Genomic DNA, 24,657 nt, shown 5'->3' on the forward strand with positions numbered 1-24,657 from the left:
GGGGTCCTGGTGGTGAGTGTGTGTTAGAGGGGGGTCCTGGTGGTGAGTGTGTGTTAGAGGGGGGTCCTGGTGGTGAGTGTGTGTTAGAGGGGGTCCTGGTGGTGAGAGTGTGTTAGAGGGGGGTCCTGGTGGCGAGTGTGTGTTAGAGGGGGGTCCTGGTGGTGAGTGTGTGTTAGAGGGGGGTCCTGGTGGTGAGTGTGTGTTAGGGGGGGGGTCCTGGTGGTGAGTGTGTGTTAGAGGGGGGTCCTGGTGGTGAGTGTGTATTAGGGGGGGGGGTCCTGGTGGTGAGTGTGTGTTAGAGGGGGGTCCTGGTGGTGAGTGTGTGTTAGAGGGGGGTCCTGGTGGTGAGTGTGTGTTAGGGGGGGGTCCTGGTGGTGAGTGTGTGTTAGAGGGGGGTCCTGGTGGTGAGTGTGTGTTAGAGGGGGGTCCTGGTGGTGAGTGTGTGTTAGAGGGGGTCCTGGTGGTGAGTGTGTGTTAGAGGGGGGTCCTGGTGGTGAGTGTGAGTTAGAGGGGGGTCCTGGTGGTGAGTGTGTGTTAGGGGGGGGTCCTGGTGGTGAGTGTGTGTTAGAGGGGGGTCCTGGTGGTGAGTGTGTGTTAGGGGGGGGTCCTGGTAGTGAGTGTGTGTTAGGGGGGGGTCCTGGTGGTGAGTGTGTGTTAGAGGGGGTCCTGGTGGTGAGTGTGTGTTAGGGGGGGGGGTTCTGGTGGTGAGTGTGTGTTAGGGGGGGGTCCTGGTGGTGAGTGTGTGTTAGGGGGGGTCCTGGTGGTGAGTGTGTGTTAGAGGGGGGTCCTGGTGGTGAGTGTGTGTTAGGGGGGGGGTCCTGGTGGTGAGTGTGTGTTAGGGGGGGGGGGTCCTGGTGGTGAGTGTGTGTTAGGGGGGGTCCTGGTGGTGAGTGTGTGTTAGAGGGGGGTTCTGGTGGTGAGTGTGTGGTAGAGGGGGGTCCTGGTGGTGAGTGTGTGTTAGAGGGGGGGTCCTGGTGGTGAGTGTGTGTTAGAGGGGGGTCCTGGTGGTGAGTGTGTGTTAGGGGGGGGTCCTGGTGGTGAGTGTGTGTTAGAGGGGGGTCCTGGTGGTGAGTGTGTATTAGGGGGGGGGTCCTGGTGGTGAGTGTGTGTTAGAGGGGGGTCCTGGTGGTGAGTGTGTGTTAGAGGGGGGTCCTGGTGGTGAGTGTGTGTTAGGGGGGGGGTCCTGGTGGTGAGTGTGTGTTAGAGGGGGGTCCTGGTGGTGAGTGTGTGTTAGAGGGGGGTCCTGGTGGTGAGTGTGTGTTAGAGGGGGTCCTGGTGGTGAGTGTGTGTTAGAGGGGGGTCCTGGTGGTGAGTGTGAGTTAGAGGGGGGTCCTGGTGGTGAGTGTGTGTTAGGGGGGGTCCTGGTGGTGAGTGTGTGTTAGAGGGGGGTCCTGGTGGTGAGTGTGTGTTAGGGGGGGGTCCTGGTAGTGAGTGTGTGTTAGGGGGGGGTCCTGGTGGTGAGTGTGTGTTAGAGGGGGTCCTGGTGGTGAGTGTGTGTTAGGGGGGGGGGTTCTGGTGGTGAGTGTGTGTTAGGGGGGGGTCCTGGTGGTGAGTGTGTGTTAGGGGGGGTCCTGGTGGTGAGTGTGTGTTAGAGGGGGGTCCTGGTGGTGAGTGTGTGTTAGGGGGGGGGTCCTGGTGGTGAGTGTGTGTTAGGGGGGGGGGTCCTGGTGGTGAGTGTGTGTTAGGGGGGGTCCTGGTGGTGAGTGTGTGTTAGAGGGGGGTTCTGGTGGTGAGTGTGTGGTAGAGGGGGGTCCTGGTGGTGAGTGTGTGTTAGAGGGGGGGTCCTGGTGGTGAGTGTGTGTTAGAGGGGGGTCCTGGTGGTGAGTGTGTGTTAGGGGGGGGTCCTGGTGGTGAGTGTGTGTTAGGGGGGGTCCTGGTGGTGAGTGTGTGTTAGAGGGGGGTCCTGGTGGTGAGTGTGTGTTAGGGGGGTCCTGGTGGTGAATGTGTGTTAGAGGGGGGTCCTGGTGGTGAGTGTGTGTTAGGGGAGGTCCTGGTGGTGAGTGTGTGTTAGGGGGGGGGTCCTGGTGGTGAGTGTGTGTTAGAGGGGGGTCCTGGTGGTGAGTGTGTGTTAGAGGGGGGGGGGTCCTGGTGGTGAGTGTGTGTTAGAGGGGGGGGGTCCTGGTGGTGAGTGTGTGTTAGAGTGGGGGGGGTCCTGGTGGTGAGTGTGTATTAGAGGGGGGTCCTGGTGGTGAGTGTGTGTTAGAGGGGGGTCCTGGTGGTGAGTGTGTGTTAGAGGGGGGGGGTCCTGGTGGTGAGTGTGTGTTAGAGGGGGGGGTGCTGGTGGTGAGTGTGTGTTAGAGGGGGGGTCCTGGTGGTGAGTGTGTGTTGGGGGGGCAGGGCCCTGGCAGTGAGTGTGTGTTGGGGGGTGAGGGCCCTGGCAGTGAGTGTGTGTTGGGGGGGGGCAGGGCCCTGGCAGTGAGTGTGTGTTGGGTGGGCAGGGCTCTGGCAGTGAGTGTGTGTTGGGGGGGGGGCAGGGCCCTGGCAGTGAGTGTGTGTTGGGGGGGGGGCAGGGCCCTGGCAGTGAGTGTGTGTTGGGGGGGGGCAGGGCCCTGGCAGTGTGTGTTGGGGGGGGGCAGGGCCCTGGCAGTGAGTGTGTGTTGGGGGGGGGCAGGGCCCTGGCAGTGAGTGTGTGTTGGGGGGGGCAGGGCCCTGGCAGTGAGTGTGTGTTGGGGGGGGGCAGGGCCCTGGCAGTGAGTGTGTGTTGGGGGGGGGCAGGGCCCTGGCAGTGAGTGTGTGTTGGGGGGGGGCAGGGCCCTGGCAGTGAGTGTGTGTTGGGGGGGGGCAGGGCCCTGGCAGTGAGTGTGTGTTGGGGGGGGGCAGGGCCCTGGCAGTGAGTGTGTGTTGGGGGGGGGCAGGGCCCTGGCAGTGAGTGTGTGTTTTAGTAGTGGGGGAGCTCGCGTGGCTCACACGTGGACCGTGGGGTCATTGACCGCCATCCCGGCTGCTGCGTCCCCCTCCTCGAAGTGGGCGCTGGCATTGATGGGGCCGCTGAGCGTGGGGATGGCGCTCACGGATGTCACGATCTGCCCCGCTGCGTACACGATGGACAGGTAGATGATGGTCCTGGGGGGCACGGCGTGGTCGGGGGGGGGGGGGAGCACACACAATAGACAAGGTGTTGGGACACGAGGGGAGAGGAGCGATCTGGGAGAGGGGAGAGAAGTGATCTGTGAGAGGGGAGAGGAGCGATCTGGGAGAGGGGAGAGGAGCGATGTGGGGAGAGGGGAGAGGAGCGATCTGGGAGAGGGGAGAGGAGCGATCTGGGGAGAGGAGCGAGGAGCGATGTGGGGAGAGGGGAGAGGAGCGATCTGGGGAGAGGAGCGAGGAGCGATGTGGGGAGAGGGGAGAGGAGCGATTTGGGGAGAGGGGAGAGGAGCGATGTGGGGAGAGGAGCGAGGAGCGATGTGGGAAGAGGGGAGAGAAGCGATCTGGGAGAGGGGAGAGAAGTGATCTGGGAGAGGGGCGAGGAGCGATGTGGGGAGAGAAGTGATCTGGGGAGAGGAGCGAGGAGTGATCCGTGGGTTGAGGGTGAGAGGTGCGTTTGGGGAGTACCACGCACTTGAACTTTCCGAGCCAGGAGTCGGCGATGATGGCGCCGATGATGGGCGTGAAGTAGCACAGGCTGATGAAGGCGTGGTATGCCGCAGTCGAGGTGTTCTCGCTCCACAGCAGGAAGTAGTTGAAGTAGATGACGAGCACAGCTGCACACAGCACCACGACGCGTCGCACGCGCACGTGAGACGCACATCTCGCACGGCAGGCAAGCACAGCTCACACAGACAGGTTGGTGTGGCACCTATGGGCATGTGAGTGTGGCTCACACTGACAGGTGAGTGCGGCTCGCATGTTCAAGCGAGTGCAACTCACACAGACATGTGAGTGCAGCACAGACAGGTGAGTGCAGCTCATACAAACAGGTAAGGCTTACACAGCTAAGTGCAGCTCACACACAGGTGAGTGCAGCTCACACAGACAAATGTGCACGGCTCGCACAGGCAGGTCTCACCGCGCATGCCATAGTAGGAGAACCTCTCGCAGAACTCGTTCACCACCACGAATCCGATGCTGATCGGGTAGCCCGTACCGCAGCACATCTGCGTGAACGTGGACAGGTACACACACGTGTGAACAACAACAATAACCACTCGTAATAAAGGTTCTTGGGTTAGATCGCATAAGTATAAATGTGTCAAAACCCTCCACCACCCGACACGGCCAATCAGTGAGGGATTTGTCACGTAAACAAAATGCCACTTCAGCCCACCGGTGTGTTGAAGAGTGAATCCACAACATTTACAATCCGAGTACGACGTTTCGCTGGTAATTACATCGGGCGCTGATTGGGCGATGATGCTGGCTAGCACGTTGCGCGAGGGGCTGATGTGGCCACCACCACGCCTGGCCGCCTTTGTCTCCCCAGTGGTGATGTATACACACCGCAACAGGTACTCATTTCACCGGTTCAGATAATTGTCACTGGTGTTGGCCATGAGCCGGAAGCACAACGCATTAACCGCTACCACTCCCCAGACAATTGCTGTTGGCGAGCACTTCGGCCAGCACGGCACCCGAGGAGGTGGGAGCTCTCGTGGAGGGGGGAGGAAGAGGGGGGGGGGCTAGAGGGGGAGGCGGCGTTACCTTGACTCCTGGCGCAACGCCCCCATCCTCCCGTACACTCCCTGCAGGGACACGGGGACATGGGGTCATGGAGACACGGGGTCATGGAGACACGGGGTGATGGAGACACGGGGTCATGGAGACACGGGGTGATGGAGACACGGGGTCAGGGAGACACGGGGTGATGGAGACACGGAGACACGGGGTCAGGGATACACGGAGACACGGGGTCAGGGGGACATTAGGTCATGGAGACACGGGATCATGGAGACACGGGGTCAGGGGGACATGGGGTCATGGAGACACGGGGTGATGGAGACACGGAGACACGGGGTCAGGGAGACACGGAGACACGGGGTCAGGGGGACATTAGGTCATGGAGACACGGGGTCAAAAAGACACGGGGTCAGGGGGACACGGGGTCAGGGGGGCACGGGGTCAGGGGGACACGGTGTCAGGGGGACACGGGGTCAGGGAGCCACTGGCTCAGTGAGACACGGGGTCAGGGGGACACGGGGTCAGGGGGACACGGGGTCAGGGGGACACGGGGTCAGGGGGACACGGGGTCAGAGAGGCACGGGGTCAGGGGGACACGGGGTCAGGGGGACACGGGGTCAGGGGGACACGGGGTCAGAGAGGCACGGGGTCAGGGGGACACGGGGTCAGAGAGGCACGGGGTCAGGGGGACACGGGGTCAGGGGGGCACGGGGTCAGGGGGACACAGGGTCACGGGGTCAGGGAGACACGGGGTCAGGGGGACACGGGGTCATGGAGACACGGGATCAGGGGGACACGGGGTCAGGGGGACACGGGGTCACGGGGTCAGGGAGACACGGGGTCAGGGGGACACGGGGTCAGGGAGACACGGGGTCAGGGGGACACGGGGTCACGGGGTCAGGGAGACACGGGGTCAGGGGGACACGGGGTCAGGGAGACACGGGGTCAGGGAGACACGGGGTCAGGGGGACACGGGGTCAGGGAGACACGGGGTCAGGGAGACACGGGGTCAGGGGGACACGGGGTCACGGGGTCAGGGGGACACGGGGACAATGAGGCACGTTCATGTCCACCGTCAGTCGTTTTCGTCTTTCTTATATGGGACCTTGACGCCCAACTGATGAGGCACTGAAAGTGGAATCTCTCCGCACAGCTCAGGGTAATGTCGACAAGGGGGGGAGGGGGTATGACCTCCACCCCCTTTTGTCATCGCCTCCTCATTACGGAGAAGTTTAATTAAGGCTATTGGCGCAGCCTTCGTCTTCCACCCCCTCCATCCCCTCCTCACAACGCCCCTCCCTGCACCCACAGCCGGGATCGCCGGATTGTAAGACGCTCCGGAGACTAAGACGCAGTCCTCACCCACTCCTCACCCACTCCTCACCACCCTACTGCTCACCCACTCCACACCCACTCCACGCCCACTCCACGCCCACTCCTCACCTCCACACTCCTCACCCACTCCTCACCCACTCCTCACCACACCATTGCTCACCCACTCCTCACCTCCCCACTCCTCACCTCCACACTCCTCACCTCCACACTCCTCACCTCCACACTCCTCACCTTCCCGCATCGCTCACCTCCTCACGTCCCTTACCTCCTCACTCACCTCTGCGCTGACCTCTCCTCTTACCTCCCCACATCCCTTACCTCCACGCGTTCCTCACCTCCTTCACTACCACCCCACTCTTCACGTCCCTCACCTCCCTCACCTCCCCATTCACCTCCCCACTCCTCACCTCCCCACTCCTCACCTCCCTGTCCCTCACCTCCCCACTCCTCACCACACTCCTCACCTCCCCACTCCTCACTTCCCTGTCCCTCACCTCCCCACTCCTCACCACAATCCTCACCTCCCCACTCCTCACCTCCCTATCCCTCACCTCCCCACTCCTCACCACACTCCTCACCTCTCCACTCCTCACTTCCCTGTCCCTCACCTCCCCACTCCTCACCACACTCCTCACCTCCCTACTCCTCACCTCCCTATCCCTCACCTCCACACTCTTCACCTCCACACTCCTCACCTCCCTGTCCCTCACCTCCCCACTCCTCACCAACCCACTCCTCACCTCCACATTCACCTCACCACTCCTCACCTCCACATCCCTCACCTCCACACCCCTCACCTCCCCACTCCTCACCAACCCACTCCTCACCAACCCACCCCTCGCCTCCATACCCCTCACCTCCACACCTCTCACCTCCCCACTCCTCACCAACCCACTCCTCACCTCCACATTCACCTCCACACTCCTCACCTCCACACTCCTCACCTCCACACTCCTCACCTCCACACTCCTCACCTCCACACTCCTCACCTCTCCACTCACCTCCCCATGTTCCTCACCTCCCCACATATCTTACCTCCCACATTCCTCACCTCTCCACTCCTCACCTCCCCACTCCTCACCACCCCGCGTCCCTCATCTCCCCACTCCTCACATCCCCACTCCTCACCTCGACGCATCGCTCACCTCCCCACGTCCCTCATCTCCCCACTCCTCACCTCCCCACGTCCCTCACCTCCCCACTCCTCACCTCCCCGCGTCCCTCACCTCCCCGCATCCCTCACCTCCCCGCATCCCTCACCTCCCCATTCCTCACCTCCCCACTCACCTCCCCACTCCTCACCTCCCCACGTCCCTCATCTCCCCACTCCTCACCACCCCGCGTCCCTCATCTCCCCATTCCTCACCTCCCCACTCCTCACCTCCCCACTCCTCACCTCCCCACGTCCCTCACCTCCCCACTCCTCACCTCCCCGCATCCCTCACCTCCCCCCCCACTCCTCACCGCGTCCCTTGCAGATCATCACCAGACACGGCCTCCGCCACTCAGCTCTCTAAGCCTTCACCTGTGTACTGACACCACAGGTGAGCTCATGAAGTGAGGCGACACAGGGGACACTTGCACAGGTGAGTTTAACAAAGCTGAGCTGCTCACCTGCGTCCGATGGCTGCTTCTTTTTTCCCATGGTGCCGCTAATCCGGCAAAGTGGTCACTTGAGTGGAGCGGAGGACGGAGATGACTTCAGCTGCCGCAGACAGCAGAAGTGATCTCCCCTTCGCTCGAGCGCCCATAAAACCCGCCCCGCTCCTCCTCCTCCTCCCCGCTGACTCACCCCAGCTACCTGCTGCCCTGGATGTTATCTCTGTTGGTTGTGACTGCCCTCCCTACTTCCGCGTGCAGCAGTGGTGAAGATGCTCAGCGCTGGTGTCCAGGGTGAGGTAGCGCAGCCCACAGGGTGAGGTGGTGCAGCCCGCAGGGTGAGGTAGTGCAGCCCACAGGGTGAGGTGGCGCAGCCCACAGGGTGAGGTAGTGCAGTCCCCAGGGTGAGGTAGTGCAGCCCGCAGGGTGAGGTAGTGCAGCCCACAGGGTGAGGTAGTGCAGTCCCCAGGGTGAGGTAGTGCAGCCCGCAGGGTGAGGTAGTGCAGCCCACAGGGTGAGGTAGCGCAGCCCGCAGGGTGAGGTAGCGCAGCCCGCAGGGTGAGGTAGTGCAGCCCACAGGGTGAGGTAGTGCAGCCCGCAGGGTGAGATAGTGCAGCCCACAGGGTGAGGTAGTGCAGCCCACAGGGTGAGGTGGTGCAGCCCACAGGGTGAGGTAGTGCAGCCCACAGGGTGAGGTAGTGCAGCCCACAGGGTGAGGTGGTGTAGCCCACAGGGTGAGATAGTGCAGCCCACAGGGTGAGGTAGTGCAGCCCACAGGGTGAGGTAGCGCAGCCCACAGGGTTAGGTAGTGCAGCCCACAGGGTGAGGTGGTGCAGCCCACAGGGTGAGGTAGTGCAGTCCCCAAGGTGCTGGGGTTGTCAATCGCCACCCAAGGCCACCTTGCTCCAAACCTCATCGATTGTGGTCAAGCAGCTTAAACTATGGGCCGTGTAGGTGATGTCACCACAGCGCTTGTGCCAGGCTAGGTGCACTCCGAGGCCACGTGAACTGTTGAAGGCTCGCTTATGCCATGAGTTGACCGCCTAAGATGACTGGCAGATGCACCAGCTGTACCCCTTACTGTGCCAACTCGCTGTGTTTTAGCCGCTCTGCGCTCTGCTCGTTGTGAGCGTCGCTTCTCTGCCCTCCGCTGTTGTTGTGGCGTCCTTCACGAGTCTCCTCCATAGAGACCGATCTTAACACCACCATCTCTTCTCCAGTTCGTGTCCCCTCTATCTGGCCAAACGGAAGCTGCTTGGGCATGCAGTGGCTGGGCATGCGAGCTACATGACCCAGCCAATGCAGGCTTGCCTGCCGGAGGGGCTTACTGATGAGACTTTGTCCAGATTTTTCAAGGATGTGTGAGCTCCTCACACAACCCAGCATAGTTAAAACCAGGATGTATCGTAGGCAGACCAGCCTGAATGTGTATAAACTGCGAAGATGTTTCATTCGGGGGATCCACGTTTCGCAAGCATAGAGAAGAGTGGATATGCCTATGGCTGAGAAGACCCAAAGATTCGTGTGGAGCAACAGACAAGGGTATCTTCCACACAGCATCACGCAGCCGATGAAAAGGTAATGCTGCTGGACTGATTCGGAGTGAAACCTCTGCTGTCAAACCAGAACTGGTCATAAGCACACTGCCCCGGTATGGAAAACTCTCCATTCTCTCCACAACTGCTCCACCACCAATGGAGGGAGTGGAGTGTTTGATGGCAAAAAATATCCAGGCAGGTGCTTAGTTTTGGTGGGGCCAATGGTAAAGCCCCACCTCTTAGTGGCATGCTCCTGGTTCAGTAGTAGCGCCTCAAACTCTCTGTGAGCAGCAATCAAAGGATCATCAGCATGTATAACATGGTTGACCTATAGGGAGCCATCCCTCGACAAAACCCGGACGTCGATCAGCTCTCATCGTATCTCTACCAGAAGGAAATTCCTCCAATACAGCCATGGAAAGGTTCTCGAACTATGTGGTCAAAGATGATGTTAAATGTGGGAGCTAGAAGACATTCCTGTCGCAACCCAATGTGAAGAGGGAATTACTGACTCCTGGCCACGTAGCTTTACCCAGGCCTGCCAACCATCATGAAGGCCCTTAATGATTGTGAGCAGAAAGTCAGGGACTCCGAAAGTACGAAGTACAGCCCAGAGGCCTGGCCTGTTGATGGTATGATTGGCCTTGACCAGGTCAATAAAGCAGATGTAGGTCTTGTTCGAATTCCCTACACCCCTGCTGTAGCAATAGGACATAATATTCCATCGAGGCTCCAAAAGTCTCTACTCAGCGTGCCTGGCAAGGCGATATTGAATAATCCTTGTTAGGACCGTTCCCGGCATACTGAGGACAAAGATGCCCCCCAATAGTTGATACAAACTGTGCGGTCCCGCTGATTGTAACAGGGCATCCTTCCAATCCTGCAGACCCCGTCCTGTGGCCGACAGTTGTGATGTCATGTTGGGTTGTCTGCACACAGATGCCACCCTCCCTCAGCATTTCACTTGGGAGATTCTCTGCCCAGTGCTTTTCCTGGTCTGATACTCTGGATCGCTCCTCGTACTTCCTCCACAGATGACACCTCAGCCAACCACTCACAGGGGTTGGATACTTCTGCCAATGAGGCACAGCAGCCCCAGCGGCGACATCCCCACCTTGCCCATGATGTTGTGTGTGCTAAGGGAATTCCCCTCCCCCAAGACGTCATAGAAATGCTCTGCAAACCTGCAGAAGAGTTTCTGGGAGTCGGGAGATTGGATCACCATTCTTTCACCTTAATGATGATGATAGGTGAGGTGCTGCAAGTTATTTTGATGGTATTAAATAGATATTTGTGATTGTGGGCTACCAAGGCAAATCAATTTCCTCAGTATCCTGCGCCCCACACTCATCCTGGCTTTCCATACCTCCGAGCTCAGACTGTGGTAAGCCTCCTCATTCTCCGATGCTTGATGTTGTATATGACGGGAGTGGGCCTGTTGTTTTCTTTCAACTAGTCAGAACACCTCATCCTTCAGCCAGTGTCTCTGGAGAGGTATGGACTGCATACCCAATGCAGCTATTATAGCTGCATGAGCCAAAGTCCTGAACCTCACCCATTTCCCCTCAGCATCAGGAGGGGCGGGGTGAGGGCGGCGATGATATAAACCTCAGCTGCAAGCGATGTTGAAATTCCTGATTGCAACTATACTCGGCAAGCTGAAACCAGGCTGATGTGGGTTTGAGTGGAGTTCTAAATGGGCAGCGCATCTGATGTTCTGTCACTGTATAGGCCAGCAGATAGTCTTGCTGGGACCCGGCGTGCATCCATGTTGTGTGGATGCGCCGATGCCCGAACAGCGTGTTGGTGATTACAAACCCATGGGCTGTTATTGAGCTGATCTGGCCCATGCCTTCCAATGACTCCAGCTCAGGTGTCTGTGTCATAACCCACTTAGGCATTCAAGTCACCCAACAGGATGACTCGATCTGGAGGACGAGGGCCACTTTAGCCAGCACCTGGGACACGAGGTCATAGAAGGCGTCTGACCTATTGGCCTTATTGCATTCCCATCTTCGGTGGGGGCGTAAGCAACCACCACCGCCATTCCTCGCATCTTGCTGATGGGGAGGGGAGCCCACAACAGCCCGGAACTTACAGCTTCCCACACCTCACCGCTATGCTCCCACACCCCTTCATTCATTTGTTCAAAAGCAATGCCACTCCCTTATGTTTGGCAGTTTCCTGGCCCAAGTGGAGAACTGTCCACTCCTCATGTTGACTGGAGCTAGAACCGGTCCACTAGACCTCCTGTATTCCCCAGAGGTGCAGGCAGTACCTGTCCATATCCCTTAAGAATGGCAGCCTCTCCTCTGCAACGAGAGTCCGAACATTCCACTTGGCTAATCGCCGGAGTCTTCTGTTCCTGGAGGAACCTCGAGAGGGGTGGGTGGGGGGAGTTCAGTTTGGCTCTGCCAAATGAGAGTTTGTGGTATAGGCTGTGTAATTGGTGTGGGCTGTGTGTGTGAGTGGGGGGTATGAAGTAAGGTTAGTGTGTGCGAGGGGCTGATAACCCCTCCACCTGCCATTTCCTTTACCAATCACCACAGTGGACACGCTGAAATAAACTCGTGTCGTGAACCCATAGAGCCAGAGGCACAAAGGGACACAGAGACCCATCGAGATATACTAAAGACAGCCAGGGTAGAGCAGCTGTGGACATGCAACCTAAACTACGGACCGCACAGTAAACCCACTGTGGTCTGCGCTCCTTCAGAGGAGGAACAGCAAATCTCCACGAAGCCTCTCTGCTGAAGCCCTCTCGTGGTGAGCAGCAGCAGCAGCAGAACCTCAACATTGGCTGCTGCTGCTGCGTTCACTTCAACGAGCCGACCGGGCCGCGGTTCCAGGACCCTCCGTGCCGGCTGAGCAACTCTATCTGAAGACGCGCACCCGAGGTTCTCACCTGGTTTATGCAAAGTAAAGTTCATATCTTCTACAACTCTCCATTCCCGGACAGGATGAGATCGCCTTACTCCATGACAACCGTCACTGCTCCCCCTGTGGTGGAGGTCTGGGAAGAACGGAGCTCTCTCTTTTCATTCCCTCTCTCTTCGCGGATTCCAACCGTGTCACCCCAAGCGATTTCTGCGCCGGCCTCCGTCTCCAGCTGGTCGAGGTTTTGATTCAGACTCACGCAGAGACCTACAGACTTACACAGAGACCCATAGACTCCTACGAAGACCCAGTCTCTCAGACACACAATTGATGGTGGGTGGGGCTGCTTGACCATACTTCACCAAGCCAGCCAGTGGGGGCTGGGGAAGGGGATGGGTGTGTGGTGTCAGCGCTCTGGGCTGGGTCTCCAGCGTCACCGCCACGGGTTGTGGGGCCCACGCGGCCCCCCGCACCCCGGGGCCCACGCGGCCCCCCGCACCCCGGGGCCCACGTGACCCCCCGCACTCTGGCCCTGGCCCAGCAGTGCCACTACGCGGCTCTCGTGACCACCACCTTTATTGATTGCATTGTCACGGAGACACATTTAAAATCAACAACAACCACAACAACAACCACCACAATAATAGTAATAAAGGATTCATTATCGACTGTTTGGTTTGGGCCACGGAGTGATCTGAACAAATTTGTTTCATGGGACCCTCCACCACCCGACACAGGCGTGTGACGGTGTGCCAATTGTGATCATGACAGCCTCGCTCACCCGGTGAGTTAGAAGCGATGCTCACCATGAGATTGAGCAGTGCTCTCTCACGCTCACATCCACACTCACCAGGTGAGTAAGAAAGTGATGCTCACCATGAGATTGAGCAGTGCTCTCTCACTCTCGTATCCATTGTCCTCCCCCACCCCCGCACCTCTGATTAGTACGGTTGGCTACATACGGTGCGAAAAAAGTTCAACATGCACACATACATATACACACAAAAACAAAGTCAAATATTCGCCAGTATAGCCTTAAGAGACTGTTGGTGCAAGTGCTGTTAGCAAGAATCTATGAAGGCCGGCACGGCACATGAGGGGGTGGGTGGCCAGCACCACGCCCGGCCGCCTTTGTCTCCCCAGTGGCAATGTTTTCACACATCGCACCAGGTACTCATTCGAGGCTGAGGCGACCTAGGGGAGGCTCAGGACCCATTCAGATAATCGTCACTGGTGTTGGCCGTGAGCGGGAATCAAACTCGAGTCACCGATTTCGTAGCACAGCACGATAACCGCTGCACTACTGCTCCCCACACACACATACACATGTAAAAAAGATAAAGATCCCCCATATAGCCTTAACAGACTGTAGCGGCAAGTGCTGTTAGCGAGCACCTATGAAGGCCGGAATGGTACACGAGGGAGTGGGTGGCCAGCACCACGCCGGACCGCCTTTGTCTCCCCAGTGGCAATGTTTACACACCGCACCAGGTACTCATTTGAGGCTGAGTCGACCTAGGGGAGGCCCGGGACCGGTTCAGATAATCGTCACTGGTGTTGGCCGTGAGCGGGAATCGAACCCGGATCGCCAGGTTCATAGCGCAGCACGCTAACCGCTACACTATCGCTCCCCAGCACATACATGTATCACACACACATATACACACATACACACACACACACATATACACACACATACACACACACATACACACACATAGACACACACATATACACACATACACACACACACGCACATACACACACATACATATACACACATACACACACATATACACACATACACACATACATACATACACACACATACACACATACATACATACACACACATACATACACACACATACATACACACAAGACGTGTTCGGATCGTTGCGTGGCCCGAGCCAAACGTCGTTTTGGCTGCGGGAGGCTCCGCATTAAATAAAAATTCCATGAACATCCACCCCCACCCGGGCGCGGCGGCGCTATGTACAGTGACCCGTTACACGGGGCGCATCCACGCACCCCCCTTCCGCCGCTCCCTCGGCGACCCGGCAACCCCTTGCCATGCGGCAGTCGCTACGGCGCCGCCATCGCAATCCCACCGCTACAGACACGGCCGCCGCAGAACCCTCCTATAGACACAAGGCCAATATAAATAAAATAGTCTTAGGCACGGCCATTATGAACAACTACTCGAGATGTGGCCATTATGAACCCTCATTAGCCGCATGACCATGATGATCGATGACGCGAGACTCGGCCATTGTGAATCCGTGCGGACAGAGACACGGTCACTGTGAACCCGTACAGGACAGAGACACGGTCACTGTGAACCCGTACGGGACAGAGACACGGTCACTGTGAACCTGTACAAGACAGAGACACGGTCACTGTGAACCCGTACAGGACAGAGACACGGTCACTGTGAACCCGTACAGAACAGAGACACGGTCACTGTGAACCCGTACAGGACAGAGACACGGTCACTGTGAACCCCGTACAGGACAGAGACACGGTCACTGTGAACCCATACAGGACAGAGACACGGTCACTGTGAACCCGTACGGGACAGAGACATGGCCACTGTGAACCTGTACAGGACAGAGACACAGTCACTGTGAACCCGTACGGGACAGAGACATGGCCACTGTGAACCTGTACAGGACAGAGACACGGTCACTGTGAACCCGTACAGGACAGAGACACGGTCACTGTGAACCCGTAAGGGACAGAGACACGGTCACTGTGAACCCGTACAGGACAGAGACACGGTCACTGTGAACCCATACAAGACAGAGACATGGTCACTGTGAACCCGTACGGGACAGAGACACGGTCACTGTGAAACCGTACAGGACAGAGACACGGTCACTGTGAACCCGTACAGGACAGAGATACGGCCATTGTGAATCCGTGCGGACAGAGACACGGTCACTGTGAACCCGTACAGGACAGAGACACGGCCACTGTGAATCCGTGCGGACAGAGACACGGTCACTGTGAACCCGTACAGGACAGAGACACGGTCACTGTGAACCCGTACAGGACAGAGACACGGTCACTGTGAACCCGTACAGGACAGAGACACGGTCACTGTGAACCCGAACAGGCACAGAGACACGGTCACTGTGAACCCGTATGGGACAGAGACACGGTCACTGTGAACCCATACAGGACAGAGACACGGGCACTGTGAACCCGTATGGGACAGAGACACGGCCACTGTGAACCCGCACAGGACAGAGACACGGTCACTGTGAACCCGTATGGGAGAGAGACACGGCCACTGTGAACCCGTACAGGACAGAGACACGGTCACTGTGAACCCGTATGGGACAGAGACACGGTGAGTGTGAACCCGTACAGGACAGAGACACGGTCACTGTGAACCCGTACAGGACAGAGACACGGTCACTGTGAACCCGTACAGGACAGAGACACGGTCACTGTGAACCCGAACAGGCACAGAGACACGGTCACTGTGAACCCGTATGGGACAGAGACACGGTCACTGTGAACCCATACAGGACAGAGACACGGGCACTGTGAACCCGTATGGGACAGAGACACGGCCACTGTGAACCCGCACAGGACAGAGACACGGTCACTGTGAACCCGTATGGGAGAGAGACACGGCCACTGTGAACCCGTACAGGACAGAGACACGGTCACTGTGAACCCGTATGGGACAGAGACACGGTCAGTGTGAACCCGTACGGGACAGAGACACGGTCACTGTGAACCCGTACGGGACAGAGATACGGTCACTGTGAACCCGTACAGGCCAGAGACACGGTCATTGTGAACCCGTACAAGACAGAGACATGGTCATTGTGAACCAGTATGGGACAGAGACACGGTCACTGTGAACCTGTACAGGACAGAGACACGGTCATTGTGAACCCGTACAGGACAGAGACACGGTCACTGTGAACCAGAATGGAACAGAGATACGGTCACTGTGAACCCGTACGGGAGAGAGACACGGGCACTGTGAACCCGTACAGGACAGAGACACGGTCATTGTGAACCCGTACAAGACAGAGACACGGTCACTGTGAACCCATACAGGACAGAGACACAGTCACTGTGAACCCATACAGGACAGAGACACGGCCACTGTGAACCCGTACAGGACAGAGACACGGTCACTGTGAACCCGTACGGGACAGAGACACGGTCACTGTGAACCTGTACAGGACGGAGACACGGTCACTGTGAACCCGTACGGGACAGAGACACGGTCACTGTGAACCTGTACAGGACGGAGACACGGTCACTGTGAACCCGTATGGGACAGAGACACGGCCACTGTTAACTCCTACGGAACAACCATAATCCTCCAGCCCCCCCAAACCCCCATCGTTCTCAATGGACCCCCTCCATCTACCAGGGCACACCCACTACCCCCCTCACGTGAAGGAGGAGTGGGGGACCCCAGGGCCCCCCTCAAACGGAGGAGTGGGGGACCCCAGGGCCCCCCTCAAACGGAGGAGTGGGGGACCCCAGGGCCCCTCTCAAACGGAGGAGGAGGAGTGGGGGACCCCACTGAGCGTTGTCCCCGTGGGGGTGCCGCTGATGGCGCTGAACACGTGGACGGAGTCACGCAGGGAGGGGCGCGTGGGGGGCCCCGACTCCATGGGGACCTGGGAGGGGGGGGGGCAGAGGGGGTAGTGATTTAGAAACATGCACCTCGATTATTCGGGCTCCTACAGATTTTCACACGGTAATGATGATGATCAGCCACTTTCTTGTGCTCGTAGCTCAGCGGGCCTTACCTGGTATTTGTATATACTTGTATATTAGTGGTTTTTTTTTTACCTTTTCTACACTTTGCACTCCTATTGTGTTTGTATTTTTTGTTAGTGCAACGTTCTGACCCCGTGCCCCTACTGGAAATCTGTGAAAAAAGAGCTTTATAGCTCATCTGAATCCTCCTGCACCACCCTCACCACCCGCACCACCCTGACCACCCCCGCACCACCCGCACCGCCCTCACCACCAGCACAACCCTCACTGCCCTCACCGCTCTCACCGCCCTCACCACCCGCACCGCCCACACCACCCGCACCACCCGCCCCGCCCTCACCGCCCGCATCACCCGCACCAGTGTCGCTGGTAGGAGGTCATGGGGCAGACCCAGGTGCCACAGTTCGACTGACTGAGACGACTGGCTGATGCACCACCTGTGCCCCCTACTGTGCCAACTTGCTGTACTTTAGCCACCAGGCGCTCCGCAGGTTGTTGTGAGTGTTGCTCCTCCCCCCTCTGTTGTTGTTGGAGGGCGACTGCCTCCAACTGCCCAGTAGCGTCCTTCACGAGCCTCCTCCACAGACGCCGATCTTGACACCGCTGGTACCAGTTATCGGCAAGCCCACTTAGCTCCACACCCTCCTGTACCACATCACTCCATCTCTTCTCTAGCCCGTGCCACGCCCATTTAGCCCCCTCGATTCGGCCGAACAAAAGCTGTTTGGCATGCGGTGATTGGGCATGCGGGCTACATGGCCCAGCCAACGCAGCCTTGCCTGCCGGAGGTGCTCACCAATGGGACTTTGTCCAGAATTTTCGAAGATTCGTGAGCTCCTCACACAATCCAGCCTGGTTAAACCCAGGATTGATCGTAGGCAGGCCAGCCTAAATGTGTCTAACCGGCGAAGATGTTCCATTAGGGGGGTCCACGTTTCGGAAGCGTAGAGAAGGGAGGGAATGACTGTGGCCGAGAAGACCCAAAGCTTCGTGCGGAGCAACAGACCAAGTAGCTTCCACACAGCGTTATGCAACCGATGAAAAGATAATGCCGCTCGTCTGATTCGGAGTGAGACCTCTGCTGCTAAACTGGAGCCGATCATGAGCACACGGCTCAGGTATGGGAAACTCTACACTCTCCACAATTTCCCCATCACCGATTGGGAGTTGTGGGGGTGCCCGATGGTACAAAATACCCAGGCAGGTGCTTCGTTTTGGTGGGGCTGATGGTAAGGCCCCACCTCTTAGTGGCACACTCCAGTTTCAGCAGCAGCGCCTCCAACTCCTCTGAGCGAGCTGCAATTACCAGGTCGTCAGCATACATAATGTGGTTGACAAATAGGGAGCCATCCCTTGATCGCACCCGGGCATCGATCAGCCTCCCATTATATCTGTACCAAATGGAAATTTCTCCGGTACAGCTATTGAAGGCTTCACGAACTACGTGGTCAAAATAGATGTTAAATAATGTGAGAGCCAGAGGGCATCCACCCACACCACCCTCACCGCCCTCACCACCCGCACCACCCGCACCACCCGCACCACCCGCACCTCTCTCACCACCCGCGCCACCCGCACCACCCGCATCGCCCGCATCGCCCTCACCGCCCTCACCACCCTCACCACCCTCACACACTCGCCCCCTGAGGGGGGGCGGTCAGGTCAGGGGGTGTGGCGGTGGGTAGCGGGGATCTCAACCCCTCTGGAGGTGAGGTGGAGGGGGTAGCGGGGATCCCGGCCCTTCTGCACACGTTGTTTGCCCTTTGCTCTGGGGTTTATTGCTCGGGAGTGGGGGGCGTGCGGGGTGTGGGGGGGTATGTGTGGGGGTGTGGGGTAATGCGCAGCATCAGCTGATGATGGTGATGACTATCGGCTGCGGGCGCGACGAGGTCGCAACAACAACACCACCGCCACCACCGTCACGCCACCCTCACCCTTGCTGGGCGTTCACTGCTCAAGCGCTGATCTGTTTGTGCAATGGCTCGCTGTCTCTCAGGAGGTGACACACGCTTGCTTTTGTACCCATTGCTATTTGCTTCATTGCTGTGCCGTGTTCTTCGCGGTGACCCTCGGCCGAGACTCCTCCTCTCTCCTGGTCACACTGATTATATTAACTTGCCCCCTCCACCCCGACCCCTCCAACCCGACCCCTCCACCCCGACCCCTCCACCCCGACCCCTCCACCCCGACCCCTCCAATCCGACCCCTCCAACCCGACCCCTCCAACCCGACCCCTCCAACCCGACCCCGACCCCTCCATCCCTACCCCTCCATCCCTACCCTTCCATCCCTATCCCTCCATCCCTACCCCTCCATCCCTACCCCTCTATCGCGCCATGTGTACCGCATCACGTGTGATGTCGGCCAGCTGCTGCACCATGTCCCGGTAGTTGGTCTTCATGTCCTCGTGGTACTCCAGCTGATCTTCCTTGATCAGCCGCTCATTCACCTCCAGAGCCTGCCCACATGCCTCCACAAACAGCCTGCACACACATACAAAGACAAAGATCCCCCGTATGGCATGAACAGACTTTTGGGGCAAGTGTCGTTAGCAAGTAGCACCTATGGAGGCCAGAACAGTACACGAGGGGGTGGGTGGCCAACACCACGCCCAGCCGCCTTTGTCTCCCCAGTGGCGATTTTTTTACGCACCACACCAGGAACTAATTTGAGGCCGAGTTGACCTAAGGGAGGCCCAGGACCGGTTCAGATAATCGCCACGATGTTGGCCGTGAGTGGGAATAGAACTCGGGTCGCCGGGTTTGTAGCACAGCGCACTAACCGTTACACTACCACTCCCTACATACAAAGACACATACACACAAGATCTGACATTCGCCACTGCAAAGTGGCAGTGACGTTACCACGACGCTTGTGCCAGGCTATGTGCACTTTGACGCCACGTGAAGGGCTGAACGCTTGCTAGCAGGGTACGGAACAGACCAAGGTGCCATGGGTTGACTGACTGAGATGGCTGGCAGATGCACCGACTCTGCTCCCGACTGTGCCAACTCGCTGTGTTTTAGCCGCCCGGCGCTCCGCTCATTGTTGTGAGCGTCACTCCTCTGCCCTCCGTTGTTGTTGGAGGGCCACTGCCTCCAACTGACCAGCAGCATCCTTCACGAGCCTGCTTCACGAGCCTCCACCACAGAGGCCGATCTTGACACCGCTGCTAATGGTCTTCAGCAAGTCCACTCAGCTCTACATCCTTCTGTACCACATCAGCCCCATCTCTTCTCTCGCCTGTGCTGTACCCGTTTTGCCCACACTATTCGGCCAAACAGAAGCTTATTGGGCATGCGGTGGCTGGGTATGTGGGGTACATGACCCAGCCAAGGCAGCCTCGCCTGGTGGAGGAGCTCATCGATGAGACTGTGTCCAGATCTTCAAAGGCTATGTGGGCTCCTCACACAATCAGATATATGTGCATATATACAAAGTCCCCCATATAGCCTAAACACGCTTTTGGGGCAAGTGCTGTTAACAAACACTGCAAAGAGGGGGTGGGGTGTGGCAAGGACCAGGCTCGGCCACCTTTTTCTCCCCAGTGCTCATGTTTACGCAGACTGTACGAGCTACTCGTTTAAGGCCGAGTTGACCTAGAGGAGGTCCGGGACGAATTAAGATATTTACCGCCACCGATGTTGGTGGTGAGTGGGAATCAAACTCGGGTAACCAGGTTGGTAGTGCGGCGTGATAACCACGGTGCCACTGCTCTCCACACCCCTGCAGGGTAAGGTTCAAGGACGAGATTGAGGGATGGATTAGAGATTCAAGTTCACTCCGATAACGCAATCACGCGACCCTTGACCCCACACAATTTTCAGCTTCCACCACGAGCCTGACTCACTTAGAATAGACGCCCCTACCGGGGTCTCTACAGGGGTCTCCACAGGGGTCCCAACCCCTCCTTCCACAGGGGTCCCTACCCCCTTCCTCCACAGGGGTCCCAACCCCCTCCCTCCGCAGGGGACCCTGCCCCCTCCCTCCACAGGGGACCCTACCCCCTCCCTCCACAGGGGTCCCAACCCTCTCCCTCCGCAGGGGACCCTACCCCCTCCCTCCACAGGGGTCCCTACCCCAACCCTCCACAGGGTCCCCGACTTGGCAGCAGTGCGCTAACCGTTACATAACCGCTCCCCAGATGCACACGCACGCACGCACACACAGGTACACGCACACACAGGTACACGCATACACAGGTACACGCACACACAGGTACACACGAAGGCACAAAAGCATACACAGACACTAAAACAATACAATTGCAGGGGTACCACCACGGGATCTGTGCCAAGCTAGGTGCACTTCGAGGCCACACTTATAAAGCAGACTGACAAGGACAGCGAGCAGTCCACTCCCACACTCACCACACTCATCACACTCACTCACCACACTCACTCGTCTCACTCACCACGAACAACCATCGCATCCACGAGCCTTCCTCCTCCCACTCACTCACCACCCCACTCGCACTCGTTTACACACAAAGCGCTCGCCACAAATGAACCACGATACCTCGCTGATCTCGTCAAGGAGCATAAACCATCACCACGCAAACTCCGCTCATCCTCATAGCAGCGGCTTTTGGCTCAGCCATCGAACAAAGACGGTGGTCACCGCATCGCGCGCTTTCAGGTGCGCTTCTGCGGCCGTTTGTAACGCTTTTCCGTCTGATATTCGGAAGCCACTGGAGCTATGCACTTTTAAATCATCCTCTAGATTGCAAACTCTTTTAGAACTGCTTTTTGTGTTTAGTTTGTTGGTCTTTCCCCCACACCTCCTATTAACACGAGAGGCTACATACGGTATGAAATAAGTTCAACACACATACATCAACATAGAGCTCCCCACGTCGCTCACCAACTACGCACCTCTACAGTGAGGGAAAAAAGTATTTGATCCCCTGCTGATTTTGTACGTTTGCCCACTGACAAAGAAATGATCAGTCTATTATTTTAATGGTAGGTTTATTTGAACATTGAGAGAAAGAATAACAAAAACATCCAAAAAAACGCATGTCAAAAATGTTAGAAATTGATTTGCATTCTAATGAGGGAAATAAGTATTTGACCCCCTCTCAATCAGAAAGATTTCTGGCTCCATGGTGTCTTTGACACAGGTAACGAGCTGAGATTAGGAGCACACTCTTAAAGGGAGTGCTCCTAATCTCAGCTTGTTACCTGTATAAAAGACACCTGTCCACAGAAGCAATCAATCAATCAGATTCCAAACTTTCCACCATGGCCGCGGCCAAAGAGCTCTCCAAGGATGTTAGGGACAAGATTGTAGACCTACACAAGGCTGGAATGGGCTACAAGACCATTGCCAAGCAGCTTGGTGAGAAGGTGACAACATTATGAGACCTCCTTTGCCAGAAACAAGATATAGGAATAGGTTTTACCCTTTTAACTGGCACAAAAACTGACACCTTTATTCAAGGCATCATGTTTGCAAAAACCACAACACAAGCAGTCAGAATGCAAACAAAAAAGACAACTCTGATAATATGCACTGTCCTTGAATTTGATTGGTCCACACCCGAGACAGCTTTTCTTAGAGCCTAGTCTCCATTGGTGTTGGACCAGAAGACGCCAAAAGGCGTACAACTCAAAAACAGCGCACCATCAGAGTATTGAGGGCTCGGGGTGAGCATTTACATTATGAGACCTCCTTTGCCAGAAACAAGATATAGGAATAGGTTTTACCCTTTTAACTGGCACAAAAACTGACACCTTTATTCAAGGCATCATGTTTGCAAAAACCACAACACAAGCAGTCAGAATGCAAACAAAAAAGACAACTCTGATAATATGCACTGTCCTTGAATTTGATTGGTCCACACCCGAGACAGCTTTTCTTAGAGCCTAGTCTCCATTGGTGTTTGACCAGAAGACGCCAAAAGGCGTACAACTCAAAAACAGCGCACCATCAGAGTATTGAGGGCTCGGGGTGAGCATTTACATTATGAGACCTCCTTTGCCAGAAACAAGATATAGGAATAGGTTTTACCCTTTTAACTGGCACAAAAACTGACACCTTTATTCAAGGCATCATGTTTGCAAAAACCACAACACAAGCAGTCAGAATGCAAACAAAAAAGACAACTCTGATAATATGCACTGTCCTTGAATTTGATTGGTCCACACCCGAGACAGCTTTTCTTAGAGCTTAGTCTCCATTGGTGTTGGACCAGAAGACGCCAAAAGGCGTACAACTCAAAAACAGCGCACCATCAGAGTATTGAGGGCTCGGGGTGAGCATTTACATTATGAGACCTCCTTTGCCAGAAACAAGATATAGGAATAGGTTTTACCCTTTTAACTGGCACAAAAACTGACACCTTTATTCAAGGCATCATGTTTGCAAAAAACCACAACACAAGCAGTCAGAATGCAAACAAAAAAGACAACTCTGATAATATGCACTGTCCTTGAATTTGATTGGTCCAGTTGAATTTGATTGGTCCAGTTAAAAGGGTAAAACCTATTCCTATATCTTGTTTCTGGCAAAGGAGGTCTCATAATGTAAATGCTCACCCCGAGCCCTCAATACTCTGATGGTGCGCTGTTTTTGAGTTGTACGCCTTTTGGCGTCTTCTGGTCCAACACCAATGGAGACTAGGCTCTAAGAAAAGCTGTCTCGGGTGTGGACCAATCAAATTCAAGGACAGTGCATATTATCAGAGTTGTCTTTTTTGTTTGCATTCTGACTGCTTGTGTTGTGGTTTTTTGCAAACATGATGCCTTGAATAAAGGTGTCAGTTTTTGTGCCAGTTAAAAGGGTAAAACCTATTCCTATATCTTGTTTCTGGCAAAGGAGGTCTCATAATGTAAATGCTCACCCCGAGCCCTCAATACTCTGATGGTGCGCTGTTTTTGAGTTGTACGCCTTTTGGCGTCTTCTGGTCCAACACCAATGGAGACTAGGCTCTAAGAAAAGCTGTCTCGGGTGTGGACCAATCAAATTCAAGGACAGTGCATATTATCAGAGTTGTCTTTTTTGTTTGCATTCTGACTGCTTGTGTTGTGGTTTTTGCAAACATGATGCCTTGAATAAAGGTGTCAGTTTTTGTGCCAGTTAAAAGGGTAAAACCTATTCCTATATCTTGTTTCTGGCAAAGGAGGTCTCATAATGTAAATGCTCACCCCGAGCCCTCAATACTCTGATGGTGCGCTGTTTTTGAGTTGTACGCCTTTTGGCGTCTTCTGGTCAAACACCAATGGAGACTAGGCTCTAAGAAAAGCTGTCTCGGGTGTGGACCAATCAAATTCAAGGACAGTGCATATTATCAGAGTTGTCTTTTTTGTTTGCATTCTGACTGCTTGTGTTGTGGTTTTTGCAAACATGATGCCTTGAATAAAGGTGTCAGTTTTTGTGCCAGTTAAAAGGGTAAAACCTATTCCTATAAGGTGACAACAGTTGGTGCGATTATTCGCAAATGGAAGAAACATAAAATAACTATCAATCTCCCTCGGCCTGGGGCTCCATGCAAGATCTCACCTCGTGGAGTTGCAATGATCATGAGAACGGTGAGGAATCAGCCCAGAACTACACGGGGAGGATATTGTCAATGATCTCAAGGCAGCTGGGATCATAGTCACCAAGAAAACAATTGGTAACACACTACGCCATGAAGGACTGAAATCCTGCAGTGCCCGGAAGGTCCCCTGCTCAAGAAAGCACATACACATGCCCGTCTGAAGTTTGCCAATGAACATCTGAATGAATCAGAGGACAACTGGGTGAAAGTGTTGTGGTCAGATGAGACCAAAATGGAGCTCTTTGGCATCAACTCAACTCGCCGTGTTTGGAGGAGGAGGAATGCTGCCTATGACCCCAAGAACACCATCCCCACCATCAAACATGGAGGTGGAAACATTATACTTTGGGGGTGTTTTTCTGCTAAGGGGACAGGACAACTTCACCGCATCAA

The 24,657-nt window shown here is 56.2% G+C and overlaps 2 protein-coding genes across 10 annotated transcripts in view; both read right to left on the bottom strand.

The window, feature by feature from the left end:
* Positions 1-7,709, bottom strand: part of LOC116956295 (solute carrier family 15 member 1-like) — a 59,416-nt gene extending 51,707 nt beyond the window's left edge. The window contains exons 1-5 of the mRNA XM_032977796.2: positions 7,564-7,709; positions 4,639-4,679; positions 4,007-4,094; positions 3,560-3,701; positions 2,908-3,063 (exon numbers count right to left, since the gene is read on the bottom strand). Of these exons, the coding sequence (XP_032833687.1) occupies positions 2,908-3,063; positions 3,560-3,701; positions 4,007-4,094; positions 4,639-4,679; positions 7,564-7,594 (458 nt within the window). The 5' untranslated portion in view covers positions 7,595-7,709. The remainder of the gene's footprint in view (positions 1-2,907; positions 3,064-3,559; positions 3,702-4,006; positions 4,095-4,638; positions 4,680-7,563) is intronic.
* A 4,814-nt stretch (positions 7,710-12,523) lies between these two features.
* The window catches only part of DOCK9 (dedicator of cytokinesis 9), a 118,885-nt gene continuing 106,751 nt past the window's right edge, over positions 12,524-24,657 (bottom strand). For all 9 annotated transcript variants that reach the window (XM_076054165.1, XM_076054160.1, XM_076054163.1 and 6 more), the window contains 2 exons: positions 19,066-19,204; positions 12,524-16,618 (listed from right to left, as the gene is read on the bottom strand). In XM_076054165.1, the coding sequence (XP_075910280.1) occupies positions 16,490-16,618; positions 19,066-19,204 (268 nt within the window). In that variant the 3' untranslated portion in view covers positions 12,524-16,489. The remainder of the gene's footprint in view (positions 16,619-19,065; positions 19,205-24,657) is intronic.

Source organism: Petromyzon marinus, chromosome 64 (genome assembly GCF_048934315.1).
Source record: "Petromyzon marinus isolate PM22_M1 ecotype Great Lakes invasive population chromosome 64, UKy_Petmar_22M1.pri1.0, whole genome shotgun sequence".
NCBI classification, from domain to species: Eukaryota; Metazoa; Chordata; class Hyperoartia; order Petromyzontiformes; family Petromyzontidae; genus Petromyzon; species Petromyzon marinus.